This window comes from Ciconia boyciana, chromosome 1 (assembly GCF_034638445.1).
Source record: "Ciconia boyciana chromosome 1, ASM3463844v1, whole genome shotgun sequence".
NCBI lineage: Eukaryota > Metazoa > Chordata > Aves > Ciconiiformes > Ciconiidae > Ciconia > Ciconia boyciana.
In genome coordinates this window covers 61,976,289-62,001,752 of record NC_132934.1, presented here as the reverse complement: position 1 = coordinate 62,001,752, position 25,464 = coordinate 61,976,289, and the positions used below count along the sequence as shown (strand labels likewise).

Sequence of the window (25,464 nt, the reverse complement as noted above, 5' to 3'; positions counted from 1 at the left end):
AACACAGAGGAAAATAATTTATTTCAAAAGCAAAATCCTGCAACTGTTTCTGCATTCCTCTCAGAACAGCAGATGTGTTTAACTTCAATATGAGACTGCTACTTTGTCAATAAGCAGAAGAGACATTGTCTGCTAAAGTGTGAAGGATGTCATGCTGACTTCCAGCATTAAAAGAAAATTGAAAACCTCATCATTTTATCGAGCCAGTTAAGGACTAAGCAAGAATAAATACTTCTTCTGAAAATTGTTATCACAGATCTTTTTTGTCAAAGAGGCGCAGAAAACCATATTCAAAGTCGAGCCAAAACCGTGTCATGTATTTGCAAATAGGCCTACAGGTGTGATTCTATTAATCATTACCTGGAAAAAGGACTTTTTTCTAATAATAGAAGTAACCATGCTATTCAGAAAACCCCATTAAAAGTACTTTACATCAATGCATCTTAAAGAATATTTCAAAGCAAATCTGTGTCTCATAACCCTCATTACAGGTAAAAAAACAGAAGTTAAGGGAAGGTGGACGGGTGTTGCTGACGCAGACTAGTCTGAGACCATCCAATGCTCTGGGTAACACACCGGGCTGTTTTTTTCCTCAGATCTTATACTGCATGTTTTGATAAACAGGGTAATATTTTCCAGGGAAAACTGGGAGGAGTGGCTGATAAATCAGAGGGTTGTACTGCCGTTCAGAGGGAACTGGATAGGCTGGAGAATTGGGTCAAGAGGAATCTCATGAAGTTCAACAAAAGGAAATGCGAAGTCCTGCATCTGGGTAGGAAAAACTCCATGCACCAGTACAGGCTGGGAGTTGACCATCTGGAAAGCAGCTCTGCAGAGAAGGACATGGGGGTCCTGGAGGACAAATTGACCATGACCCAGCAATCCACCTTCATGGCAAAGGTCAACAGCATCCTGAGCTGCATTAGGAAAAGCATCACCAGCAGGCCAAGAGAGGTGATGCTTCCTCTGTACTCTGCACTGGTGAGGCCACATCTGGAGTACCATGTTAATTTCTGAGCTCCCCAGTACAAGAAATGGACTTACTGGAGTGAGTCTAACACAGGGGCACAGGGACTGCAGCATCTTTTATGTAAGGAGAGGTTGAGAGCTGAGACTGTTCAGCTTGGAGAAGAAAAGGCTCAGGAGGATCTTATCAATGTGTATAAATACCTGAGGTGAGGGATGAAGACAAGGGAGCCAGGCTCTTCTCGGTAGTACCCACTGACAGGACAAGAGGGAATGAGAAAAAATTGAAACACGAGATATTCCATCCAAACACAAAAACCCCCACTTTTTTTACAGTGATGGTGGTCAAACACTGGAACAGGGTGCCTGGGGAGATTGTGGAGTCTCCCTCTGTGGAGGTATTCAAAACCCTACTGAACACAGTACTGGACAACCTGCTCTAGTGGACCCTGCTCAAGCAGGGGGTTGGACTAGATCTCAAAAGTTCCCTTCCAGCCTAAATGCTTCTGTGATTTTATAAAAAAGTAAATAAAGCCACCTCTTCCTCCCAACTCTATTTCAGCTATGTTTCAAATGAACAGAGCAAGCACTACTTGCTTATTGCTTTTGGGGAACAGATGTGTCCATCTAACCTTAGATAAGGACTCTAAATTTTGAAATTTTGTCCTCCTGTGATTTTCCAACGTAGCTCACCATCTTTCAGACATTGTTGGGAGCCCCTTGCTCAGGGTTTTAGTTTATCTGCAGAAGGCCAGGCACCAGAATTAAAGCATTCCAAAGCCAAAGTTCATAGTAAATGCAGCCCTCCACGTTGTATAGTAACCTATCTGTAAATGCTCCATGGGTAGAACTGGTATAAATTATGATGCAGTCGAATAATACGACTACTATGCTTCCTCTCAGACCTCTACTACAATGCCACAAAGTATTGCCTAAGTAAACATCATTTTGATATTTTGCTTTATCCTTAGCATATAATGAATGCCTGATAGTCTTATTTAGTATCCACTATTCAAAGCTTGAACTGAATAGAGACTTACTAGTTTCCTTTCTGCTTTTCTGTGGTGCTTGTCGCTATAAATCTGAATGCTTTACAAACGTTAATGTATTTATTTTTAAAACATACCTGTGAAGTGATATTTTTGTACTATCTGCAAAGGGCATTTTTCAGTTTTGGATACCCAATGTAAAATATTTAAGTGGGGTTTTTTTTCCAAAATGTTTACATATTTAAACCAGATTTCTCAATTATTTCATTTGTACCAATGAATGTTTAGTATATCTGCAGCTCAGATCCAGAATCTCTAATCAGTGATTCCAGAAAAAGAGAAGAATTAAGTTATTACTAATCAGTAAAAAATCTGGTTTAAGGTACTTGTTCAGCACCAGGGGAGAACTGTACAATAGGCAAGAGCAATTTTCCAAAGCAGTATTCAACTACCTTATTTATAAAGTCACCTCCTCTCCTGTAGGTCCCCATCTCATTCTTTCTTTTTTTCTTTTTCTTAAATATATATAAATGAAGAAGGGTTCCTGCAGAAAACTGTCTCCTGTGGAAGTACTGAGAGCACAAGATAAAGCCTACATACTCAGCTTTAATGACCAGTGCCATAACTGTTCACAAGACCATAAAGAACAGTTGCATGATGGGGCACACAAATAATTGTGTAAGAATGGGCAAACCATATGCATCCCAATTCATTGAGATTAAAGGTTTTTAGAAATCCAGTTCTATGGAGGGAGATTAATCAACCACAGAATACTGTGTTGTTCCCAAGCACCTACAATATAGCTTGTGCAATGGGACTAAATATCCACATAAGGGGAGAATTAGGCCAACACAATTCCCAAACTGATTTTTCTTGTAAATCAATCAAGAGAAGGAAGGCAAGAAGATTCTCAGTTTCGCACGCTCCTGAGCACAATCCGTAGTTCAAAATAGTCAGTTTTGCCAGTTAGTCTTTTTGGAGTTCAACAACAACTTGCTTTTGGATGAAAAGGAAGGAAAAGAATCTCAGTTACAATAGTACCCAAAAGCTCTAAATTTTTGAATAATTGGATTATCTTTCAGAAAATTCAAGATCAATTTTTGCCCTGACGTCTCTACCATTAACTTCAAAAAATCATGTTTTATGCAAGTGAAATATTTAGATTAGAAGCCTAGCTTAACTAACTACCTTTTTATGTTGTTTCTTCACCATATTTCTTCTACCTTCCTTTTTACTTTGTACCATTTCCTTTAATACTTAAAAATGTTTTGGGGAAAACAGTTGGAAATTATTAGGTTTTCCTATGTGGATGTTTTTTAAGAGAAGTCTTTGAGACAACATTATATATGCAAACTATTACGTTTTATGTTTGATTTGACTCATAAATCATTTCTTTCCTATGCCTAACAAAGAATTGTTGCTTGACTGTCAAAAAATGAAAATATTCTGGATATAATTGTGTTGTGAAAACTAATGATTACTGAAATCTTCTAAAAAATTTACAAGTAAGACTTTCAAGAAAGAACACATGTCTGTAATAGCATAGAATATGCAGATTTACATGTACAGGTTAGCAACTAAAAAGTAGTAAAACTATCACCCAATAATGCGTCAGAAGTAAATCTCCAAAATCAAAACCCTCCTCCTTTTTCATGCCAAAATAAAGACTGAATTATAAAGTTCTCGTACAGTATAGGTGCCTTGTGAGACTATCACATTCTTTCCAATTCAGGATGCAGAAAAATTAATTTGCTGCCCAGACAAACTGGTCTACTACCATCCAGGTACACTAATGTTTTCCCTTGTAATTTACAGAAGCAAATTTCAGCCGTTCAATGGTTATCTTCTAATCAAAGCACTTCTCTGTTGTATGAAAGCTGAGAGTACAACTATGCTATAAGATATTAAAATATGCAAAGTTATTAAAAAATTAACTTTATTTTTTGAGCAGGAATGGTTTCTGGGTATTTCCTTTCCATATTCTGCAAAGCAAACAATTTACAGCAAAAGCTCTCTGAAAAACCTGAAAGTCTGTCATTCAATTTATCCTACTAATAGATAAAAAAGGTATAGTTGGGGGAATGTATTACATAAGCTTAACTTTCATCTCCCAGACAACAGACATTCAGGAAGTTTTGTGTTAAATCTGCTCATACAGGTTTCTCATATTTCTTGATCTACATTTATTCCCTCCAGATATCAAATAATCTTACAATACGTACAGCCAAAGAGTAAGAAATATTACAACAGGTTTGTGTTATCCTTAAAGAGTATTGCTTCAAACCATCTGCAAAGGCAAGTTTTTCTACATAAAGCCTGCAAAGCGTTTCTGATTTTCAGGTGTTTTCAGAATTAATTTGCAGAACCTCCATTCTACAAAGTGCATAAAAATGGGGTAAGTTCTACCAACATGTTGGTTATTATGCAGTAACGCCTGAAATGCAAATACTTAGAAGATAGCTCACCATGTTTTGTCTAAGCATACAACGAAGATGGAAAGGAAAATGGCTCTATCTGGTAACTGCACCTCTAGTTCATTTGCGGTGCATATTCAGAAACATATAATTGCTTAAGACATTATCTTTTTTCTGCACAAAAGGAACTCGGCTACTTGCAAATTGCAATTCCTGAGCGAAATTCAACACCTTGTGATGCTGTAAGAGGATTTGCAAATTTTAACCATCTCATCCATTAGAAAACATAAAGATCAACTTGAGTATCTAGACTGAAGCACAGCCACGCTTGGGCTTAGTTATTTTATTCAGAACTTCAGTACATCAAAGACATCTAAATCTCAACTAGTTGGTAAGTACCACAATGGCTGAAACCAGAAAATGATTTATTTATTTTTAAAAAGCAGAGTTACGATTTAACCCAACCAACCATAGAATTAAAAATAATTATTCCTCTCAAGAAATGTGTTTAAGAGGGGAAAAATGGAAAAGCAGTTGTGAAATACTTCTGGCCACCAGCAGTAAAGCTGACTATAAATGCCTGTCTGCTTAAGAACTATTTTAATATTCTTGGCAAATATTTGCAGTTATTGTTAATAGGGGTAGGAACCTTTGAGGTTGCTCAAATTCCAGACCAATATTTCTTAAACCAGAAGATTTATAGCTCCACACTGTAACATATGTGATGAAAGTAACTTGTCTCACATCTAGGAATATGCAAACCACCTAGGCAGGACCAGGTTGAAAGCTACTTAATGGCGCACACAGGAAGCCTAACACCTGACAACTTTGCAGTGCATACTGTTCAGGATTTCGAGACATGGCAACTGGCACTGAAAAAAACAGTGACAGCTTGAAATCCTGGACGAATTTACACTGTCCTCAAATTTTGGCTGGACAAAATCCCAATGGGTTACAATATTTCTTTCAGGTTTTCTGTGTCATAGGAGAAACAAACTTTAAGGTAAGAGAAAGGAAAAGGCATCTGAAGAGCATTTGGAGGGGAAAACCCTCAGCTCCTTTTGCTACAATGGAGCTTCAATGGGCTTACAATGAGAATTCCAAGGCTAGGAAAGCACTGGTAGAGAAAGCTTTCTGCAACAGTAATATTTAAAAAGCCATCTGTTAAGTGGTCTAGCACACCTTTTATGTCAGTAAATGAGTGTCAACAGATGTGCTTTTTTAACTGAAAGATTTCCTAAACTCCAGTTTACTACACTATACTGACCAGCAATATCAAAAGGTGCCAGTAGAATTATGAAACCCAGGAGAGGCTAATCTAACAGCAACCAAAAAAAATCACCTACCTGCAATTTCCTTTTCCAGGAGGTGTACCATAAAACAGGCCCACTCTGCATCCTCTACACAGAACATATTTTCTCCATATTTTCCAATAGAAATGCCTCTATCCTGAGGGTTGAGGTGGTTAGCACACGCACATACAACACTTACACATTACTCCCCTCTGCTCTTTTGTGGATGAGGGAAAACCAGAATTCCTTAGTGCTTCTGTTGTTGCCCACTGGCACTGCAAAAGCATTATCGCTATTGGTAGTAACAGGCCATGGGCCTTAGGCTAACTTTACCTTATGCTACCGTTGCAAGACTCTAGTCTTGGCCTATTGGGCTTTTTGCGAGCTTGTTATGAGCTCCAAAATGGAGCTTGGTATGAGGTTTCTCTTCTTTACAATGTAGAGTTTAAGTTTGGGATAATAGCAAAGGTCCTGAAAATATGGACAGAGGACTATAAGCAACTCACTGATGGTCCATCACGAGTCATGGAAGAAGTTTAAACTTTGAGAGCTGGGAAAAGACTGCTTTACGCATAACAAGAAAAGGAGCTAAGCATGAAAAATCCAGATGAACAACAGAGTAAGGCACCTGGTGTGGCTTGGAAAACAACATTCTCAGGCATTGCGTAGTAGTCCAGGGGGCAGATGACAAAGACTAAGAACAGTCTAGAAATACAATACTTCTTATGAAAAAGCAACATTTTGAATGCAGGTGGTACAATCATCACAGGAATCATCACCACAGAACCACTGTGGGACTGCCACAGCTACAAGCATGCCTCTTGCTGTCCCTGCCTTCCCGAAGGACTCCTTCTCTCCCTGCCTGCTCCAATAGCCCCAGCTTTCCCTCTCTTCCACCTGCCTAATTCTTCAAGGATCTTTTGACCTATCCGCTAATCATCCAGGGCTACGTATAGCTTTTGGCTAGTTCTTTTTCTCTACAGATAGTTCAAAATAATGTATGCACGTTGCCTTAATTCTGCTGATAAACTTATGAAAGAAAATAAGAAACAAAGTGGTACATTTACCCTTTTCCCTAGAGGCATGTTTACAGTAAGCTGTCATTCTTAGCAATTAAAAATATTTACTTAAGTCCAATCATTACCTAAAAATGTTAAAAAGGTAAAATGTAAACATGCAGGCAATCCAGGTTTCACAGCCAATTTCTGTGAAAGAAAATGACCTTGAATAGGATGCATAGTTCCACTTACAAGAGCAGTCCATAACTGCCACAGGGTAAAAGACCATCATCTCTGGAACGTCTGGTAGGAACATGAGGCCTTGAGAAAGGCATGTATCCATGAGACCTGTATCCATTGTCAGTAGCAAGTCTAGAATAAGTGAGTCTATAGAGAATAAGTGAGTCTATAGAGAAAATCCAGAAGTATTCTGGTACTGTACTGGAGCAGAAATAGAAGCCTACGAGGAAACAATAAGAAACAATCACCAGACAGCTGTTGGCTTTTGGAATCAAGGCATGTCATCTAGGAAAGCAGGACCACTGGTAAGAGTACTGGTTTGGGTACACCTGCCTAAAAAGAAAAAACAATCCTCTTCTCTTAGGAAGCAAATCCAGGGGGTTACCAGAAAGGACTATTATAAGAAAAGTTACTGCTGTAAAGCAGAAAAAAATTGAAGATCAACGTGTCTGCCCTGCTCTTTAGGTATCTGGAAATCAAAATGGAAATACACAAAAGGTAGATGCAAGTACTTGCAATTTTGAATTAATATAAAGGCAAGGCACAGGCAAGGAAGTATAAGGGCTGAAGTGTAAAAATTAATTTACGGTTAGCAAGGAACACAAATGCCAACACAGAAATGCTTCATATTAAAAGTAAGAAGAAAGAAAATATAGGACTTTAATGGGAAAAAAGAACAAGCGACATGCTCTACTGAAGACTGAAATATCTAGTTCCTTTTGTCTACTGCCTTCATAAAAATGGTGATATCTGATCATAAACTCATATGTATTAGGGCCTGAGGGTAAGTTAAATTTAGTGCATCCTTAGAGAGCTAGATGAACAATCCATGAAATTATCAGTGATCATTTTTGCAAACTGATTATCTTGGAGGTTAGAGAATACCAGAGGGCTGTAATGGGGAAAACAGAAAATATATCTTTAAAAAGGGCCATCCAGGGAATCTGTGTATCAGTGAAATTTATATTCCTACATAAGTATTAGAACAAATTATTAAAATGACAATTTATAAGCATCTACAAGATATGAAATCTGTAAAACAAGAGCTAACATGAATTTGCCAAGGACATGCTTCTGTCAAAACAGTATGATTCCCCCCTCTAACTAAACAGCTTGCCTAATGGTCGCAGCAATAGATATACTAACTCTCAACTGTAGTAACGCTTATCAAAATGCTTTTGTGCTATCCCATGCTACATTTCCGTTAGCAACCTCTGGAAAATTAATTATATCAGGGCAATGTGGTTCAAAACTAAAACTCAGTGTCCATATTAACCTTTTATTATCAAGGTGGAAAACAAGGGGTCATAATTCATTTAATTGATAGCTTAGAAAACGGAATAGAATATACCCATATGGAATTTGCAAAGGCCAAGTTAAGTCAAAAGCACTTTGTAAGCCAAAAAGTAGAAGTCAGAATCATTTTGGTAATTGGAGAAATGGTTTAAAAATGAACAATACATAAAAGTGCAAAATAATGTAAGAAATCAAATGGAGAAATAAAAAAGGGGAAAAGAACAGCTAGGCAGCAATACAGTGGGAACAGATCTGGTGATTATAATTGTTGCAAACTAAATATGTATCAACCTTGTGATACTGTAGGGGAAAAAAAAAGCATTTTCAAACTGCATCAGTCTAATAGGATATTAACTGTTCTTATAAAATTTGCCTTGTTGTTACCGTTAGAAGATAGAAGACTTAACTTAAGGACCAAATTTTCACAAATATATTCTTACACACCTGGAAACTGCATACCAAGCATGGGAAACAACACACGTTTTTCTTGAGAAATCTATTTACTTGTCTGTAGCATCCCTGTTAGTTCTTATATCTAGGTATATTACATGCAAATAGTAAATTACTGTTTTTAAAATTTGTCCTTGGATGTTCATAAGAAAATCCTTTGAAATAAAATTTTATCTACACTTTCCTCAGCCATAACTGTTTCAATATAATATTTGGTCATTTAATATTTTAATATACTACTTTGATATTTACACTTTCAGTTTCTTAATGCATACTTTAGGTTCCTACTTCTCACATTCTCTATCATGTTTTAATGGTTGTAGTAAATAAGATCAGGAAGCACTCCTTAGGTATTCAAATAAACAACTGTTGACACCAAAATCAAAACCTGAAAATAATATACCAGATACTAATTAGCATAACAGACATTTACTGTAACAGGCTTTTCTCAAACCAAGGTATATCAATTGATAGTAGCACATAATCCTGTCAGAGTCTTACCATTAATTACTGGGGTATAAACAACAATTCCAACTAAGTTAGGATCAGATACAGTTGTGTCCAGAATAAGGCCACCAATACTGAAAAACAAAGTACAATATTTAGAATAAGGCAAGCAGTTACATTAATTCTTATTTCAAAACTTTTTTAGCAATCTGTCTTAGAACGTCTTCAAGCCACACTTTTCTTCTCAATTCATCTTCCTCCCCGCCATTACCTCGTTCTCAGCTACAGACTAACATCGCTATAGTTATTTTTATATTACAATTGAATTATTGTATAACAAAGACCATAGAATTTCAGCCAATCACTCCACTCTTAAGATTCATGGTTTTAATTTGACTAAATAATATCTTAGATCTGTGTGCAGTCTTGACTGGAAACTGCAGGAGATGAATAGCTCACTATTTCCTTCATTTGATACGCACGCTTCTGCTCAGTCGTTGCCACAGGCTATGCTGCCTCCCCCACTCACTCCCACCTGTGACTTAACTTTGTAACTTCCTCGTTTTGGGAAGATTAAAGTTTATTCACACTCTAGATTCTAGAGGCTCCTTAAATGTTTCTTTTAAGTACAATCAGGTGATACATAAGATATATATAGACACAGGGTGACTATCAAGACAAAGCAAGACAAATAGACTTACCTGCTTATAACCATGGCAGTTATAACAGGCTCCCATCCTGAATGGAGAACAGTTCTGGTAGCTGGGTGTTTGGCAGCTATGACAATCCCCATCGGAGTCAGAGCCAAAAAAAAGGCACCAACCAAAGGAGATACATAGTAATATGTCTCTAAAATAATAATATAGAAAAAAACAAAACCCCTGTTTTACTTTCAAGACATTCCTGTAAGTTTTTCCTAATTTAGAACTCTAAAATAAATTATAATGTACATCATGCAATTGAGGAATTTTAATAGTCTTTATCACTACTGTACCTAAAGTTTCGACTACTGCACTAAACAAGATGGTTAACATCTGCCATCTGTGATCACTCTCTCCCATTTTCTCAAGGACAGAACTATCTGTGCAAAGTAGGAATTTTGAAGAGGATTTTTGTATGATGGTTTATGATAAAAGGCAATAAGGATGTGGAATATAAAACATTATTTTGTGATATATCTACTAAAAAAAAAAAAAGAAACTGAATATATTGAGAATGCATTTTGTTTATACATAAATTCATAGCATATGTACACCCCCTTCTTTCCAAAGCACAGATAATATGGTAATCTTCCCAGAAATAGCATATCTAAAATGATGCAAGCACAACGTGTAATATTGAGACATTTATATTAGTAGCTTAGTTGTTTTATAACTGGTCTGAGTCTGAAAATTCACAGCCACAATTCTGCTGCTTGCACCTATCCATCAGAACTGCATCATATTTCATAGGAACACAACTGCAAACACCAGTGAATACCATCATAAAGCTGAGCTACTAGGGCACACAGCTGCCTCCACAGAAAGAATACTATTTTTTTCAGATTACTTGGTTTTATAATCCCATCCACAGAGAAGCTATTACAGTGATCCAAGACTTCCCAATTCAACAGTGGGGTAAATAATGGAAAATCTATCCTAATGGCAAATATATATATAAAAACTATGCAAACATTCCACTTTTACATATATTTAGTTTTATGAGAAATGTGATCATGTATTTAATGTTAAATACATTTTGTCCAAATGTTCAGAATTTGCACAAGTCCTAATGCAAAATACATTTTAAATTAACAGTTTGAAGTAGTTAATGTAGAACACACAAACACTTTACCAAAGAAGAATATTTAGTATATGAAAAAGTATTCTCACTCATGTATTATGACCTATTACAAAGGCTGCAAATACAAGCAATAACTACTTGGATGTTATCTTGGTGGAGCTAAAATTACTCCTGGAAGGACTGCTGTAGAGTTTTTAGAAGTTACTATCCTTCTGCATTGAGTGGTAACAACCTCTGCAGCAGAGCCAGTAGAAAAGACAGTAAGATACCTTTCACTGTGTAAGCTAAAAGTAGAAAGCTATTAGAATGAGAAAGAGACAAAGCCCAAAAGAGAAGTAATTTTTTCCCTTCCTTTTCTAACTGTTCTACAGTATATTATCTCCTTCTTCCTTTGTGGTGCTTTTCTTCCTCCTTTCTCCTCTTTCTGTGAACTAAGAGGTGGGCCTAAGGTAAAGCGTTCTTACGCAAAAGAGTACACACAATACATGATTCCCTTATTTGATAATTATAGTTTTGTTTTATCAAACTTAATAAAAAAGACAAAAACGTACTGATGTAAAGTTCTTGAACTACTTACTGCCCAAGTAAACACATCCTTCCCTCCACTTGCAATGAAGAAAGGTCCCTGTGTGCACTAAAATTGGTCACATGGAAAGGCATCATTCATTCTACATCTATTTATTTAAAATTTTGAGACTTCCCTCCTTTTGCTCTCTTTTTCCGCCCCCTCTCTTTTTTTTTCAAGACATAAATCATACTGTATTCCTACTGTATTGCTACTTTTTCTTTCTCCTTGTCTGTCTGTTCCTCTCATATGGAACCAAGGTGAGGCATGAGCATATACCAGACACCCAATAACCTATTTAAAGGTCAGAATGAGAGAATAGCTCTAATGTAGTATATTTAGTAAAATATAAAAGGGCACAAAATAACTTCCAAGTCTTTGCCACATTTTTGTAGAGGTTCCCAATTTTATTAAAAGATAAAGTCTGCTGGTCAGCCAAGATCCTCTCTTGCAAACAAACATTGAACAGCAAAATACAAATGCAATGGAGAGCATTACCCTAATTAATCACTAATTTTTGAAATTCTTTCACTTGTACATCAACAATTAGCCCACTGTACTCTTTATTACAGGACTTCTACCAACCCAGGAAAGGAAATTAAAGTTCAAAAAAGTATGCCTTTTACAACAATTTCTTTTTTAATCCCACCAACAACTTAAAGAACTTGTTAGAAGGTGTTCATGAAAAAAAGGGAGAGTATTTAACTATCTGCAGCAGTGTCCAGGCTTGGAGAGCTAGTCCAAGAATGTAGTCCAACAATTACGAAGAACACTAAAAATAAGTAAAGTATATCATATAAATCCTTTCTTCTGAAAGAAAAAAAAATAGCGCACAGATAAAACTGAAATCAGTGCAGCAAATGAACAATGAATACTAACCAAGAATTATTTAATAGGTAACTTCTAAATAAATAATAACTACATAAAATATAAAATAGACATACATATATGTCATCCTGCCACAGAAATGTTTTGTAAGAAGTTTAAAAAAATGGAAAAAAAAATATGAGAAGTCAGTCTTGCTAGTGTATAATGATTCATGAATTATAACAAAAATAAATATAATTTATATCTGCAGTGCAACAGGACCATTTCAGAAGTCAGCAAGCAGCCAGAAGCAAGGGCAGCTTTACAAATCTTAGAAAACATGACTAACCCCCATGGCTGATTATCAAACCTTTCACTAGTTGAATTCAACACATTTTAAGTTAGTTAACAGCAGCTACAGGACAAAAGGAAATATGCATCCATAAAATGACACAAGCTGTCATTTTTACAGCAAACAAAGCAAAAGTTAGATGAACTGTCAAATTTTTTTTTTTTTTTTTTTTTTTTACACACTAAGATAGGACTTTCAGACTACTTAGCAATGGCTTAGCTTGTTCCTCTGAGTCAACAGTAAGTGAGAGGAGTTAATTTTTTTGGCCTTATTGTTCAACATTTTAGTATGTATAAATGTCTTAATTTCACCACAGAGAAAAGTACAGAGAAAACTTACAAAATAGGTTTTATACCTGAGTCCTTTAAACGGAGTTGGACATAAACTGGATTATAAAAGCTACCCCATTGTTGCAATACCGTCAGAAGTTTCTTCTTGAAAAAAACAAAAGCCAGGAGTGGCTCTCAGGAGCGGGGGATCTCCAAGGACAGGACACAACCAGAGCTTAGATTCTTTTTTAAAAAAACTTCTGCTATGATAATATACTAGCACTTTATTGGATTCTCTGTTCTAAAGTGCTAGAGGGAATGATAACTAAACAAATAAATAGGTCACTAACCATCCCCATGCTGCTAAACAAGGAGGAGATCAGGTATACATATTAATCTGTTTACAAATTTTAGACTAGACAACTGAAATTCACCCTGCCTGGGTTTTTTAAGGCAAAGATGACATAAGAATTAAGGCAAGGCAGCTGCTCCCTACCAGAACTTCAAATTCTACTGCCTGTCTATTAAGTTTAATTAAAAACAGAACTATAGAAGCAATTAATAGTTTAGAAGTATATTTCAGAATCTGTCACAAGTGAGCAATGATAGACGCCAGTTACCTACAGGACCCATGAAACTACTGAGCTCCAGTCTAGCTCCTGGGAACAGAGAGCAGGACTTTCTTTTTTTTTAGCTATGGGAGACTCTACTGGTAGAACATCTTACTGTAAGAATCTAAAAAGATGTTAACCTTGAGATGCATCTTTTAAGGAAGAGTGGGCCATTTTCCTCTTCATACTTAATTCACAGAAGAAGAAAATGTATTCTAAAATAGCTGGAGAATGGGAAGAGGGAATAAATGACTCCTCTTTTAGGGCTCGCTTCACTCCATTTTTGATAGATTTATAGCAGGTAGCTTACATGGTATAAGGAATCTCACTCGACCTGGCTCTGCTATAGAATTTGTACCATCCAACAGTGGAAGATCAACTCCTAAAAGCACTCAACTCTTCAATGAACTTCTGACTGTGACCTTAAATTAAAAAAGGAAGGAGGGAAGAGGAAAGAGACAAGGTTCTCAACTGAGTCCTTACTGATATCCATTTACTTTAAGCTCTCGTGCCTTTCGTAAACTGTGATATAAATTAATGTTCTAGTTTGGAGAACTCAGATGCTTAATTGTTTACTCCTTGTGCAGGGTATCTACTGTGACATACTGTTCAGCACAGTGCCACTAAAAAGAATGCAACCTCTAGCAGGAATTAGAGATAAATTGGAAATACACAATTTCAAAGCAACTGGTAGGAACCTGAACATAATAATGTGAATCACACAATTTGTCTTCTCAACCCAGATCCAACATGCATGAGAGACGAATGCATATATTTAAGCCACGTTCTGTGAGAAAAAAGGAAAGCTTTAAATGAAGTCTTCAGATCATTACTGACAAATGACAAGCAACACAGACCTCCACATTTAATATACTGGTTCTTTCTGTTCCAGAGCATTCCCCGTTTTCTGATCGAGGAAGCGGAGCCGGGTCCCAGCGACGGTCCTGGGGAGCCCTCTAGTGCTTTCCCCAGCTATTTAACAACGATTCACCGATACAGTTCTTTTAAGGGAATTGTTAAGGCAGAAAGAACTGTTAACCTTTTGCTATTTAAATCCTCATGTTTGATGGCTTTGCCATTATTTTTAAAACACTCAGATTAACTTTTAAGAAATTATGCATATGATATTGGCCAAATAAGATGTTTCATTTGGCCCTAGCCTAGGTAAAAATGCTACAGTCCTCTTCGGGGTATGCCATGAAGCATCGTGTCAAACCAAAGGCTGAGCATTTGGTGTACAGCTCTGTTACAGACAAGCATAATGCTTGTACATAAATCATTTTCCCCCTTCCAGTCTCGTTATCTGAAAACAACTCTTCCCATGCAAAGAGAAGCCAGAAACTCAGACTTTTGCTTCAGTATATTTGAGTAGTTAGGCTAACAAATCATAGGGGAAAATAGTTAATTCAGAATACAGTTTAGAGGTGAATCCCACCTGCTTCATTATCAGCCCATAAACTGTGGGTTTCTTTATAACATTCCTATTGTGCTTTTTATTCTACCATTGAGAAAGCAGGGAAACGACAGAAAGAACATAAGAACATCTGTGCCGGGGGAGGCCAGAGGTCTCATCTAGTCCAGTATCCTGTGTCTGACTATGGTATACAGTTCAGGCTTGTGGAAAGAAGAACAGAAAATGACAAGTTTAGAGTGATGCTTCTTCCAGTATGCTCTGCCAGCTTCTGCTGCTGTTTGCCTCAGAGATTTCATCACTCAAGTTTCTGCCTGCATCTCTCTGTTCAATACCCCTCAATGGATTCTCCTCCAATTAATTTATCCAAATAGTTTTCTAAATCACTTTGGTCCTCTTAATACATCACAGCAGTAAGTTCCACTTCCCAATCATGTATTGTATAAAAAAGTTTCTTTAACTTTTTTTTAACCTGTTTCCTAATCATTTTTTGAAGGCCTCTTCCCTGCTATTCACATTTTTATATACCTCTCCTGAGCTGAAGGTACTCCCTAATTTTATTCCTTGTTACTATTTAATAGTTCAAATACATCCATCTTGGAAACCACACATTTCCAAGGGCTTTGTGGTATGTTCTTAGTTTAGAAAGACTCTCTGTTTTCTAAGAGAAAGAAATACAAGGACATTGAAAAAAATATAAAGAGCAGAAGCAGCCATTTTAGCGGTAACTAGATAATTACATATATCATCAAAAGAGAAGTATTTCCAGAAGACCATATAGAAAGAAAATTGGGAGTAACTCTTAGAAGTGTACTTGAGCACACTAATCCTTCCCCTTACACATGTGTGGGATCTGCTTTTCAGCTGCAGTGGCTGACTAAAAGTGAGTGGCCATGACAGCTGTAAAAGTGGCAAAGGATCAGTTCAAACTGGCCCCACTTCTTTTTTTATTCCTCTGAGATACGTTAGGCCATCTGTAACTAGAGATGTAAATTTCTGCAAATGTGTGCAAGGAAGAAAGAAGTCCAAGTTTCTTTCCCCATCTTCATTTTGGGGTTGAGTGGTTTTTGGTTTTTTGGGGGTTTTTTTAGATTAAGAAAAAAAAAGCCAAAAAAGTGTATGTTTTAGGAGAAACTGAAATCTTAGTAGTAATTAGTTACTCCTTTAAAAAACAGAAACATATTATCTGTAATTTATATAAAGCATAGGAACCAGTACTAGAGATATTCACAAAATAATATGTTGTTTACTTACAAATGACAAATGTAGCTACTATTTAAATCCAGCTACTATTAAAATACCAGCACATGTAACTAAGTTTTGCCTGTGGCCGCAATTTAAAAAAAAAAAAAGGAAAGGAGTAGAGGAAGCTCTTTAAAAACAGTAAGACTCAGTATTAATGATTTAATGTCTTTGAGTCAGATGGGTTCAACTTAGGCAATTATCTAGAGAACGTTACAATGCAAATACATAAGAAACTAATATTTGTAGGGAAAATATTTAGGAAACAAATGAAAAATCACTGGCCTATGCATTACAATGTAGTTTACAAACCAAAATTTTTAAAACCAAAATGAAGTTTGACGTATAAGGTGTAACTTCATTTGAAATACTTACCAGTTAACATTCAAAGCCTGAAGTCTAGCACTAATTATTTTAAGTCAGACATGGTCCTGACTAGAATAAATTTTAATCATAACCTTAGCCCCAAATCTAATCTCAGTGTTAACCCAAATTTGGCAACCTCCTCCAACTCCACACCTACCCAGATAGCTAGTATATGCCAATAATGCTAGCTAACTCTCTCCTAGCTAACTCCTTTCCATCTAGTTGGTATACCAACTTCCCTGGAACTTCATTGACTAGCATAAACCCTAATTTTGAACTGAATTCCAATCAAACATAACAATTGTTGGGACCTGAAATCTATTTTAAGCAGAATAACCCAATATTCCGGTCTAGTAAGGATTTTGGACATAGCAAGAAATCTAGATAAACAGTCTCTAATGAGCTAAACTCTATTATTCCAGTCCTAGCATTAGCTCGAGACACCAAATGTCATGAGAACTGAGGCTTCCTCTCTGTTCTTCTCATCAGGAGAAAAGAAGGAAGAGAGGTTAAAAAAAAAAATCTTTACTCATTTTCTTTTCACTGTTAGTCTATAAACTTCCTTAAAAGAAGTATCTAAAGGAAGTATTTGAGAAATAAGTTATTAGAATATGATATATAGTATTTAAACATAGTTATGAAATAAACAATACAATTTAAGTTATTTAAAAAATATAGAAAATATTAAAAATTGCTGTATTGCAGCCTGGTACATTTAAGCTGACATCACGTCAACACTTTCTGAATATGAAAAAACAAATACTGAAAATATAAAATCATCAGCTGAAAACTAAGAAAAAAAAAAGGCAAGTCACACCAAGGTAGCCTGAGTCTTATTAGATACCTTTTCTGACTGATGTTGTAATACTTACACAGAACTGCTCAAATTTTTACATAAAAAGGCTTGAACAATGAGCATAGATGTAAAGAATATATGTGGCAATATCAACATGTCTGGTAAAACAATTATGGACAACATAAAATTTGGCCTGTGGTACACTATACTGTAATTGTCTACAATCATGTCTTTTAAAACACAATATACTTTAAATAGTTCCTATGGAAGGAGTAAGTTGCAGCAATAATTTAATTTTAAATATTGTTCTGAACATTTTTCTCCTCCTGTGTGAAAATGTTTTCACACTTTTTGTTTCTTCATGGGAGAAATGAAGAAACAGGAAGAAAAAGACTGATTTTTGAGTTCCTCATTCTCATTTTCCAAGCTCACATCTCCTTGGTGACAATCAAGCATTTCATTACATCATCTACTATCTGAGTGTGCTTCTAATAATAATAATTATAGGCATATTCATTTTTAGCAGACATTGTGATGATGAACCTCCTTCAGTGGTCTGTTCCTTTAAGACAGTAGGATTTAGACAGTACAGATCCTAGAAATCAGGAGAACAGTTTCAAAGGGACTACAGAAACATGCAAATAACTAGTAGAAGAGAAGAACTGCAGACTGAAAAAAAAAAAGTCATTCATAAGAAAATTAGTTTGGATCTGTTTATGTGTAATTCACCTGTGCATAGCTATTAGCGGGAAAATAAGCAAACAGTAAAAAACTGTCATCAAGAAGCCAGACAGAATTAATGCATGAAGTAGGATTAAATCATTGCCCTCTGTAGTCAGTAGTCAGAGAAGGCCTCTCCTTTGCTGCTTAGCTATTCAGAGTGGTTATACATTTTTTCATCTTTCATGGCAGAACTGCTGTTCTGAAGAAAGCTACAGCTAAATTAGGAGATTTATGTTTGAAATATAGTCAAATTTATAAGACAAAACAAAACAAAGAAAACAGAAGAGAGCAGGGCCATTATTTGGAGAAGCTGTAAGTGGTTACTTCGTTTACTGAAAAGCAGAAGGAAACACTGGTAAAATCAAGCACAGGCGCAGGGAACAGGAGGGAGACATGGAGGCGTCACGCTGTGAGGGAAACAGGAAAGAGCTGAGGAAACTAGTAGTGGAAGCTGGAGCAGAGGAGATGAGGAAACAAGGTATTGCAATGGGAGCTGGAAAGCACTTGGAAGGAATCAGAAGGGAACTCACAATAGTCTATGTAACTCATTTAAAAGTCAGCAAACACAAAGCACAAATCTATCTAAAATTAGGCTTCACTTCTTTGTTGTAGACGTACAATACATACTTGTTGTAGACTTGCTATTGTTACTCAAATTACTTTAATTATTTTTATTTTGATTTCTGGGCATAGCTGCAGCTCAAGATATATTTGAATGGTGTCTAAAACCACACCCTAATAAAAAAAAAATTCTCAAAGCAGAACTCCTCTCCCAGCAGCTTATCAAGATAGCCAGTTCAACTCCTTCCCCATAGTGCAACGGGAAAACAATTCAAAAGGGCTCTGGGAAGCAAATATTTGATTTAGGGGCAGGCATTCAATAAAACTTGGATGAAGACAGCTTCCCTCCCTTGCACAAGAAAGCAGAGTAAATTCAGCAACTACAGTTTCTAATTCACATGTAGATTGACTGTGATACTGCAAGAGTCTTTCAGATATTAGTAGATTGTGCCAAGATTGTGGTTAGTGACTTCTACCATCCGAAAAAAAGAAAAAAAAAAACCAAAACCCATAATGATGGCATAATATTGCAACGCAAGATTTATCATTCAACGGTATAAATGTTGACAAAAAAGTCAGTCAAACTAAAAGGTTTTCTAAACTTCTCCCTCCCTGCCTTCTCCCCACCCTCCTAACCCAAAAGAGGTTCCTAGGGAGACATATACACTTAGAAACTTACTTACCAAGGCAAGTATAAAGACCCTGACTTATCCATGCTAGTATGGCAAGAGTGATAAGATCTCCAAAACTTGCTGCTATAGGAGTGGCAACATTGTCAGGATTAATACCAGTCTTCTTTGATCCAACAATAACTCCAACCATTATTATACCTAGATTCAAAAGAAGACAGGACAGTAACCATATGTACTGTTGTAACTCCACAGAAAATTCCAAGATAATGGCAGTTCCAAACTTGATAAATACGAAGTTAGTGCTTTTGTCCCAGGGTGATTGTTCTTCTCACCTGACTAATGTCTGTATTTTTAAGTTTTAGCCATTTTTAAAAATGAGGTTATGTATTAAAAAAAAATACAGTAAGCACACACACAAAAACCCATCAAGAACCATCTGTGCAATTAACTATTTTGCTTATGATTAGAATTAGCACTATTGAAATTGTAAATCAGCCATTTCGTGAAGAAAAAAATATGCAGTGTATTATTTCTACACCCTATTAACTTTAGCTGACTGAAATTTAAATTACACTAGGCTGAAAACAACATAAGATTAAATACTTTGACATCTGATATTGTGCAAGATTTCTAGTCATGGACTTGGCACCAAACATCAAGAAGCTACATCATAAATTAAAACAAGACAACATATAAAAATGTTACTTGCTATCCAGTTAAAAAATTTTAAATTAGGGATGCTGGTTTCTCTTTTTTTCCTATAAACAGCAACACTAACTTTTTAAGAGGCATTTCCCTGCAGAATGCAAGTGGCTACTAAAAATAAAATCCACATTGTTAGTAACAGTTGTCTTTGGCATAACCTGAGTAATTTCCCTTTCATCATATAATACACATAAGAGCTTCAACTGTCTATACTATCTTTTATGTTATTTTAAAGAATTTTTGAAAAATTGGTATTATAATTTTCATGTATTTTAGCAATATTATGTATTGTAGGCTACGTTAGGAGTTCACTTCCAGAGAAACTGCCTAAAGAGTTACACTCCATGAAATTCTCAAAAGAAAGAACTGAAATGATCCTGTAGGATCACAATATTTCAAAAGCACCTGTTTCACATGTAGGAGGATGAAGCTTAGAAAGTAATTTCCTGTGCTGGCTCATCACCAGATAACAACAAAAGTTTCTCTTCATGTCCTAATTATATCTAAGAAGTGGAAAAAATGCACTCATATTCCCCAGTTCTCTTGCCGCTCTTAATTCTGCGCATGATCAAACTCAATGGCTTTGTAGTCACTAAAAAAAGTGTGTGCTCTTAATTCCATGCAAATCTTTAACAATTTTGTCATTTTCACATAAGTAAGCATATCAAATTAGTAAAAAAAGGAAGTTAAACGTTTTACTTGACTTACTATTATTAAGACTACTGACTATGTATTTTCGTTAAGCATACGTCACAAGTAGACGTACTTTTTTCCTCCCCTCATGTCCATTAAGTACCGTCTTTTATGGTTAAATGTTTCCTGACAATTGGGGAGAGAAGATTAAATTCATCACGCCATTTGGGTCCAGACAGACATTGGCACTGTTTGTAGAGGGGGACTTGAACTTGGCCCAAATCCTTCATGTAACAAGCCAGTTTGTTCACTTCAGATACAAAGCAGAGAACAAACTAACATATAAGCAGCGTGGACAACCAGGGAGTTTGGATTGAGCTGAGCTAAAATCCGGGCTTACTTGAGCTCAATTACAAATAAGTTCTACCTGTTTAGTACTAAGAATATATTTTGTACATTAATGAATATAGAAAGCAGGGGAAAAAAGTTCTCCATCATATTAGGTAGTACCTAAAAAACATACTTTTTGTTTTAGATATGCTCAGGAGATCATGCAAATCAAACCTTTTCAAAGAATATGACAGGAGAGGAATGCAATATGCAGGCCTGTATGGAAATTGCAAAAGGGTATCCTATCCTCAGCTGTGTTTCAGATGTATTATACCTTTCTGGCTTTAAATTTTTAAGGAATAGCAACATAATATACATTCAGCATCCACAGAAAACTAAATAACTGTAAAAAGTAACATATATATTCCTTCTACCTTGTAAAAGAGAAGCTATGAAGGCAGTTGCTACGCTGCTAGAACACAGAAGGATTGAATGATCAAAGCGATATTTGCCCTCTGGAATCCAGCCCAATATAACTGCTGCTACTGCTGCCAGAAAACCAACTACTGTTGCCTGAACCTGGAAAAGAAAAAGATGGTGAACAACTCTTAAAATAATTGATAGACCTACGAGGACTACAGAATCATTTTCTGTTATTCTTTTCTCCTATCTACATTTATTTGCAAGGTGTAAAGGGAGCATGCTCATCCATTTTGTAGAGATGCTCATAACCTTGGATGATCAAGAAGAAAAAATCTTATGCCAGCAGAACAGGCTTTACCAGCATTTCAGAGACTCAAGAATAACAAAAGTAAAATCAGGGAAAAGAGCTGAGGATTTACCAGAAGCCAAAGCTGAAATGCCTAAAGAGGCTCCCAAGGGCACTTAAAACAGTGAAGTCACAGTATTAACATTTCATCTATTTTTTGAGCATGTTGTATTATAACATATGAACATGAAATAGAATAGTTGCTTTGGAGAACAAACATTCCTCAAATGACCCAGCTATTTAAAATATTGTTTATTGTCCAAAAGCTCCATCACATACTTCCTTTTAACATTGAATCCAATGCAAATACAGTACTGAAAACATTTGAGAGGTCAAATTTAAAAGGTTTTGCCAAACCTGAAATTTTTCTCTAATCATCCTCAGATCTTCTCTCAGAAAAATTAAAAAGGAAATACCCTTAGTACAGTCATTAAGAATTCTTTACCTCTTCTTCTGATAAATATAAGCTCATATTGTTTTAGAGAAGAACTACACTGTTAAAAAAAAATCAGTCATGCAAACATTGTATGTTAAGTATGAGCCAGTGTAGTAGAGCTAGTTTCCCATTAACACTGTCCATCTCCATACTTACCAATGTTTGTGATGGACTTTTTCAATAACTTTGCTCACTTACAAGACTTAATCAAATAAATCCATTATATTTACCTGTTTTAAGGCCAAATTGCCAATTATTAGGTTCCATTTCTCAATGGGAGAATCCATTTTTCCAATATTTACCTGCCAAAATTACAAAAGAATTTCAGACATTTGGGTTTAAAATCGTATTACTTGAAAATGCACTAACAAGGCAGAAACCCACAAATAATTCAACTCATACAAAAAAGAGAAATTTTGAAAGCTACACTTTTTTCAAGTCAAGCATTGCTGTTGATTTTAAATTGTACTTACAGTATCTATCCAAAAGTAGCTAAATTTGATGCAGTTTTACATAATAACTTGTTTAACATTAGCTTACTGTGCAAGATATACTAGCAGCCACCTTACATTCCAGGAATGTCCAAGCACCACCAGTGATTAGATCAGTGTCTGGAAGGGAAATTACCAGTGTTCAGTCACTTTAGACTGAACTTGTTTCTATGGCCCTTAAATTCTATGAGCCAATAGAAAAATGTGTAGATATGTGTGTGTGGACACACACACTGTCATGCAAGTGTGTTAATTGATTGCAATGAAACTACCTGCATAGAGAAACTGCAAGTGCTTACAGAAGATCAGAAACCACACCTAATACTGTTTAGTATTCTAACTTTTCATTTATACAATACAGCTAGAGACTTATGATGCTGTAAATGATATAAGTCCAGTCCTAAGGTAGTAGCTGGAAAGACAGCAAATATATTATTCTAAGAAATGAAAAAGTACATACATACTCTTTCATAATGTATTTCCTACTTATTGAGTTAGAAGACAAGATCTGAAGAACAGTACATACCACTGCAATATGACTATATTTAAAATAACTTCCTTTTTGAGATAACTGAACAATTTTTTACATGCTGAGCATAAATTTTAGTGGTTTTCCCATAGAATACTAATTTATAAGATAACATACTTCTCAAAACATAGGAAGTCTTAATGCATATTTTTTTCCTCTTTTGATAATTTCTTTCCAGTTGGTTTAACTTCCATTCCTTTGTCCCATTTTGTGATAGTAGTGATTTGTGAGGAACAAAGCATTAAAAGAAAAGCTAACTTAAAAACTTAGAAATATAATAAGATACTTTATCTCAATCCACACTATAAATATTTTACAGTGTGCAAAATACAGACAAAGCTCCACAAATACATGCATTAAATTTAAATATTACAGCAATATTTAAGGAAGTGCAGATAAGAATCTCCTTTGCATCCTTCTTAAATATACATGCTAAATGAATGAAATGGCAGGCTATGGAGAGCTTCACTCTTTTTCTCCTTTAAACAAGTTTTTGAAAAGTATAAAAAAAATTCCTGTTAAAACAGTAATCTTGCAAAATGCTTAAATCAGCCTAAAAGTGAGCTGCTGCCACATGACATAGTTCTTCTGTCCCCTACTATCAGCTACACATTCATGTTTTCTTTCTTGAACCAGACCTACCAACTCCGTAAGTGAGTTCATGGCAACATAAATTTGCTTGCTGGTTTGATGGAAAATGCTTTTTTTCAGGGAGCAAAAAGGGGTTATCTTCTACAAAATGATCTGATCCATCACATGCAACCATGTAACCATGCACAAATGCTCTTAGGGTTTGGAAGGGAGAAAAAGAGCAGGACGACTCCTTTCAGCTGCAGATTCCCATAAAGTAAGGTCAAGTTCATTGTGATACTGTGCAATAGATGGACCTAAACAAAAAGTTTGTAAAGTCATATTGCTAATGCCTAGATCCTGATAACACACAGTCAAAACAAGAGTCTGCATAAATTTACAGGGATGACTGTATGAGTGGTGTTTTGGTGTTTGGTTGCTTTTTTTTTTACTTCCTCTTAAAAAAAAGAAAAAGGAATATGGAGAAAAGGCAACAGTGTGAACCGAGACAATGAGAGTGACTCAAACTACAGAACAAAGCTGAAGAATACAAAACACACAATATAAATATTGTGCGTGAATGGGCAGTTGACCTAAGTACACCTCACACAGTTACGCCAGCACAGCAGTGGGGGGAGGGAGAACAGTTTACATTAACACTAACATCAAAGAGAAGTACAAGCTATGCCCTGAGGCAGATTAAAAACACAGTCTTGAGACAGATTTAGTGAAATGACTGATTCTAAAGTGGATAGGAAATTGTGAGTGACCAGTAACAAGCAGCTAAAGTAGGAATCTGGGCAACAAGATGAATGAAGGTCATCAGGCAAAACTTGAAACCAGATGTATTATGGATAACAGAAACTTGCTAACAAGACATTACTTTTTGGCTGACTACATAATTACAATGGAGTAAAGATGATTAGTTTACAGCCCCAACAGCATAGACATGTCTACAAATTCAGATGCAATTATAAGCTAATGGAGCAAGAAGGGTACGAATTAGCTCCAGTGCTGAACTCGTGTTAGAAATTTCCTCCTCCAAGGTAAAGCTATTCACAGGGGCACAGTCTTGCATTTACTGTAAAGACAGTATCTGGTGGGGAGCCAGCTAGTGCAAATTTAGGTCAGAGAAAGGAAGATTAATCATACAACTGCCTCCAAATAACTGTTTAGATATGCCCTGAATTAATATACTCCTTCAGTTTTCACCTAGGACCAAAGATTGGACGGCTAAAGAGAGTAGGGGGTCAATGAAATCAATGTGAAGAGTACAAAGGTCAGAATAACCTCTTTCACAGAGGTCTGAGAGAACTGGCACGTAAATTACAGGTCCCGTAGCTTTTTGATTAAACTCTCCAGTAAGGAATGATACAATGTGACACAGCACCTGTTTTTAAAACCTGGAGGAAGCAGAGCAATCAAGGCAACTGTCCTGGAGTTTAAATTCGTATCTGGCAACTAAGCGTAAGTTGTCACCTGTAAGAAGTTGAATGTTACGTATAACAGGTTTCCACAGTTTTTTGGTTTGGTTTTGGGTTTTTGTTGGTTTTTTTTGTTTGGTTGGTTTTTTTTAACTAACAATTAGAAACATTACTGAGTTCTTGTGTATTTGTTTGCCTTTGCAGTAGCACTCTGGGGGATGTGGCTGGCTACCCACCAGCTCGCAGAGCTGTGCACATTGCAACTGATGTTGAGCATGAAAAAAGACACATAAGAGAAAGGTGGAAGGTTCTTTGCAAGATAAAAGCCATTTTTTCTGGTTTTTCACATATAAAAACTAAATATAATC

General features: G+C 36.0%; 1 protein-coding gene across 2 annotated transcripts in view; it reads right to left on the bottom strand.

Annotated features, from left to right (window-relative positions):
- The window catches only part of SLC41A2 (solute carrier family 41 member 2), a 58,660-nt gene that overhangs the window by 18,439 nt on the left and 14,757 nt on the right, over positions 1–25,464 (bottom strand). Inside the window, exons 4-9 of one of the 2 annotated variants that reach the window (XM_072871045.1) lie at positions 22,313–22,384; positions 21,312–21,456; positions 19,261–19,407; positions 9,794–9,941; positions 9,147–9,226; positions 1,171–1,221 (exon numbers count right to left, since the gene is read on the bottom strand). In XM_072871045.1, coding sequence (XP_072727146.1) covers positions 1,171–1,221; positions 9,147–9,226; positions 9,794–9,941; positions 19,261–19,407; positions 21,312–21,456; positions 22,313–22,384 — 643 coding nt within the window. The remainder of the gene's footprint in view (positions 1–1,170; positions 1,222–9,146; positions 9,227–9,793; positions 9,942–19,260; positions 19,408–21,311; positions 21,457–22,312; positions 22,385–25,464) is intronic. The other variant, XM_072871054.1, reaches the window with a different exon arrangement.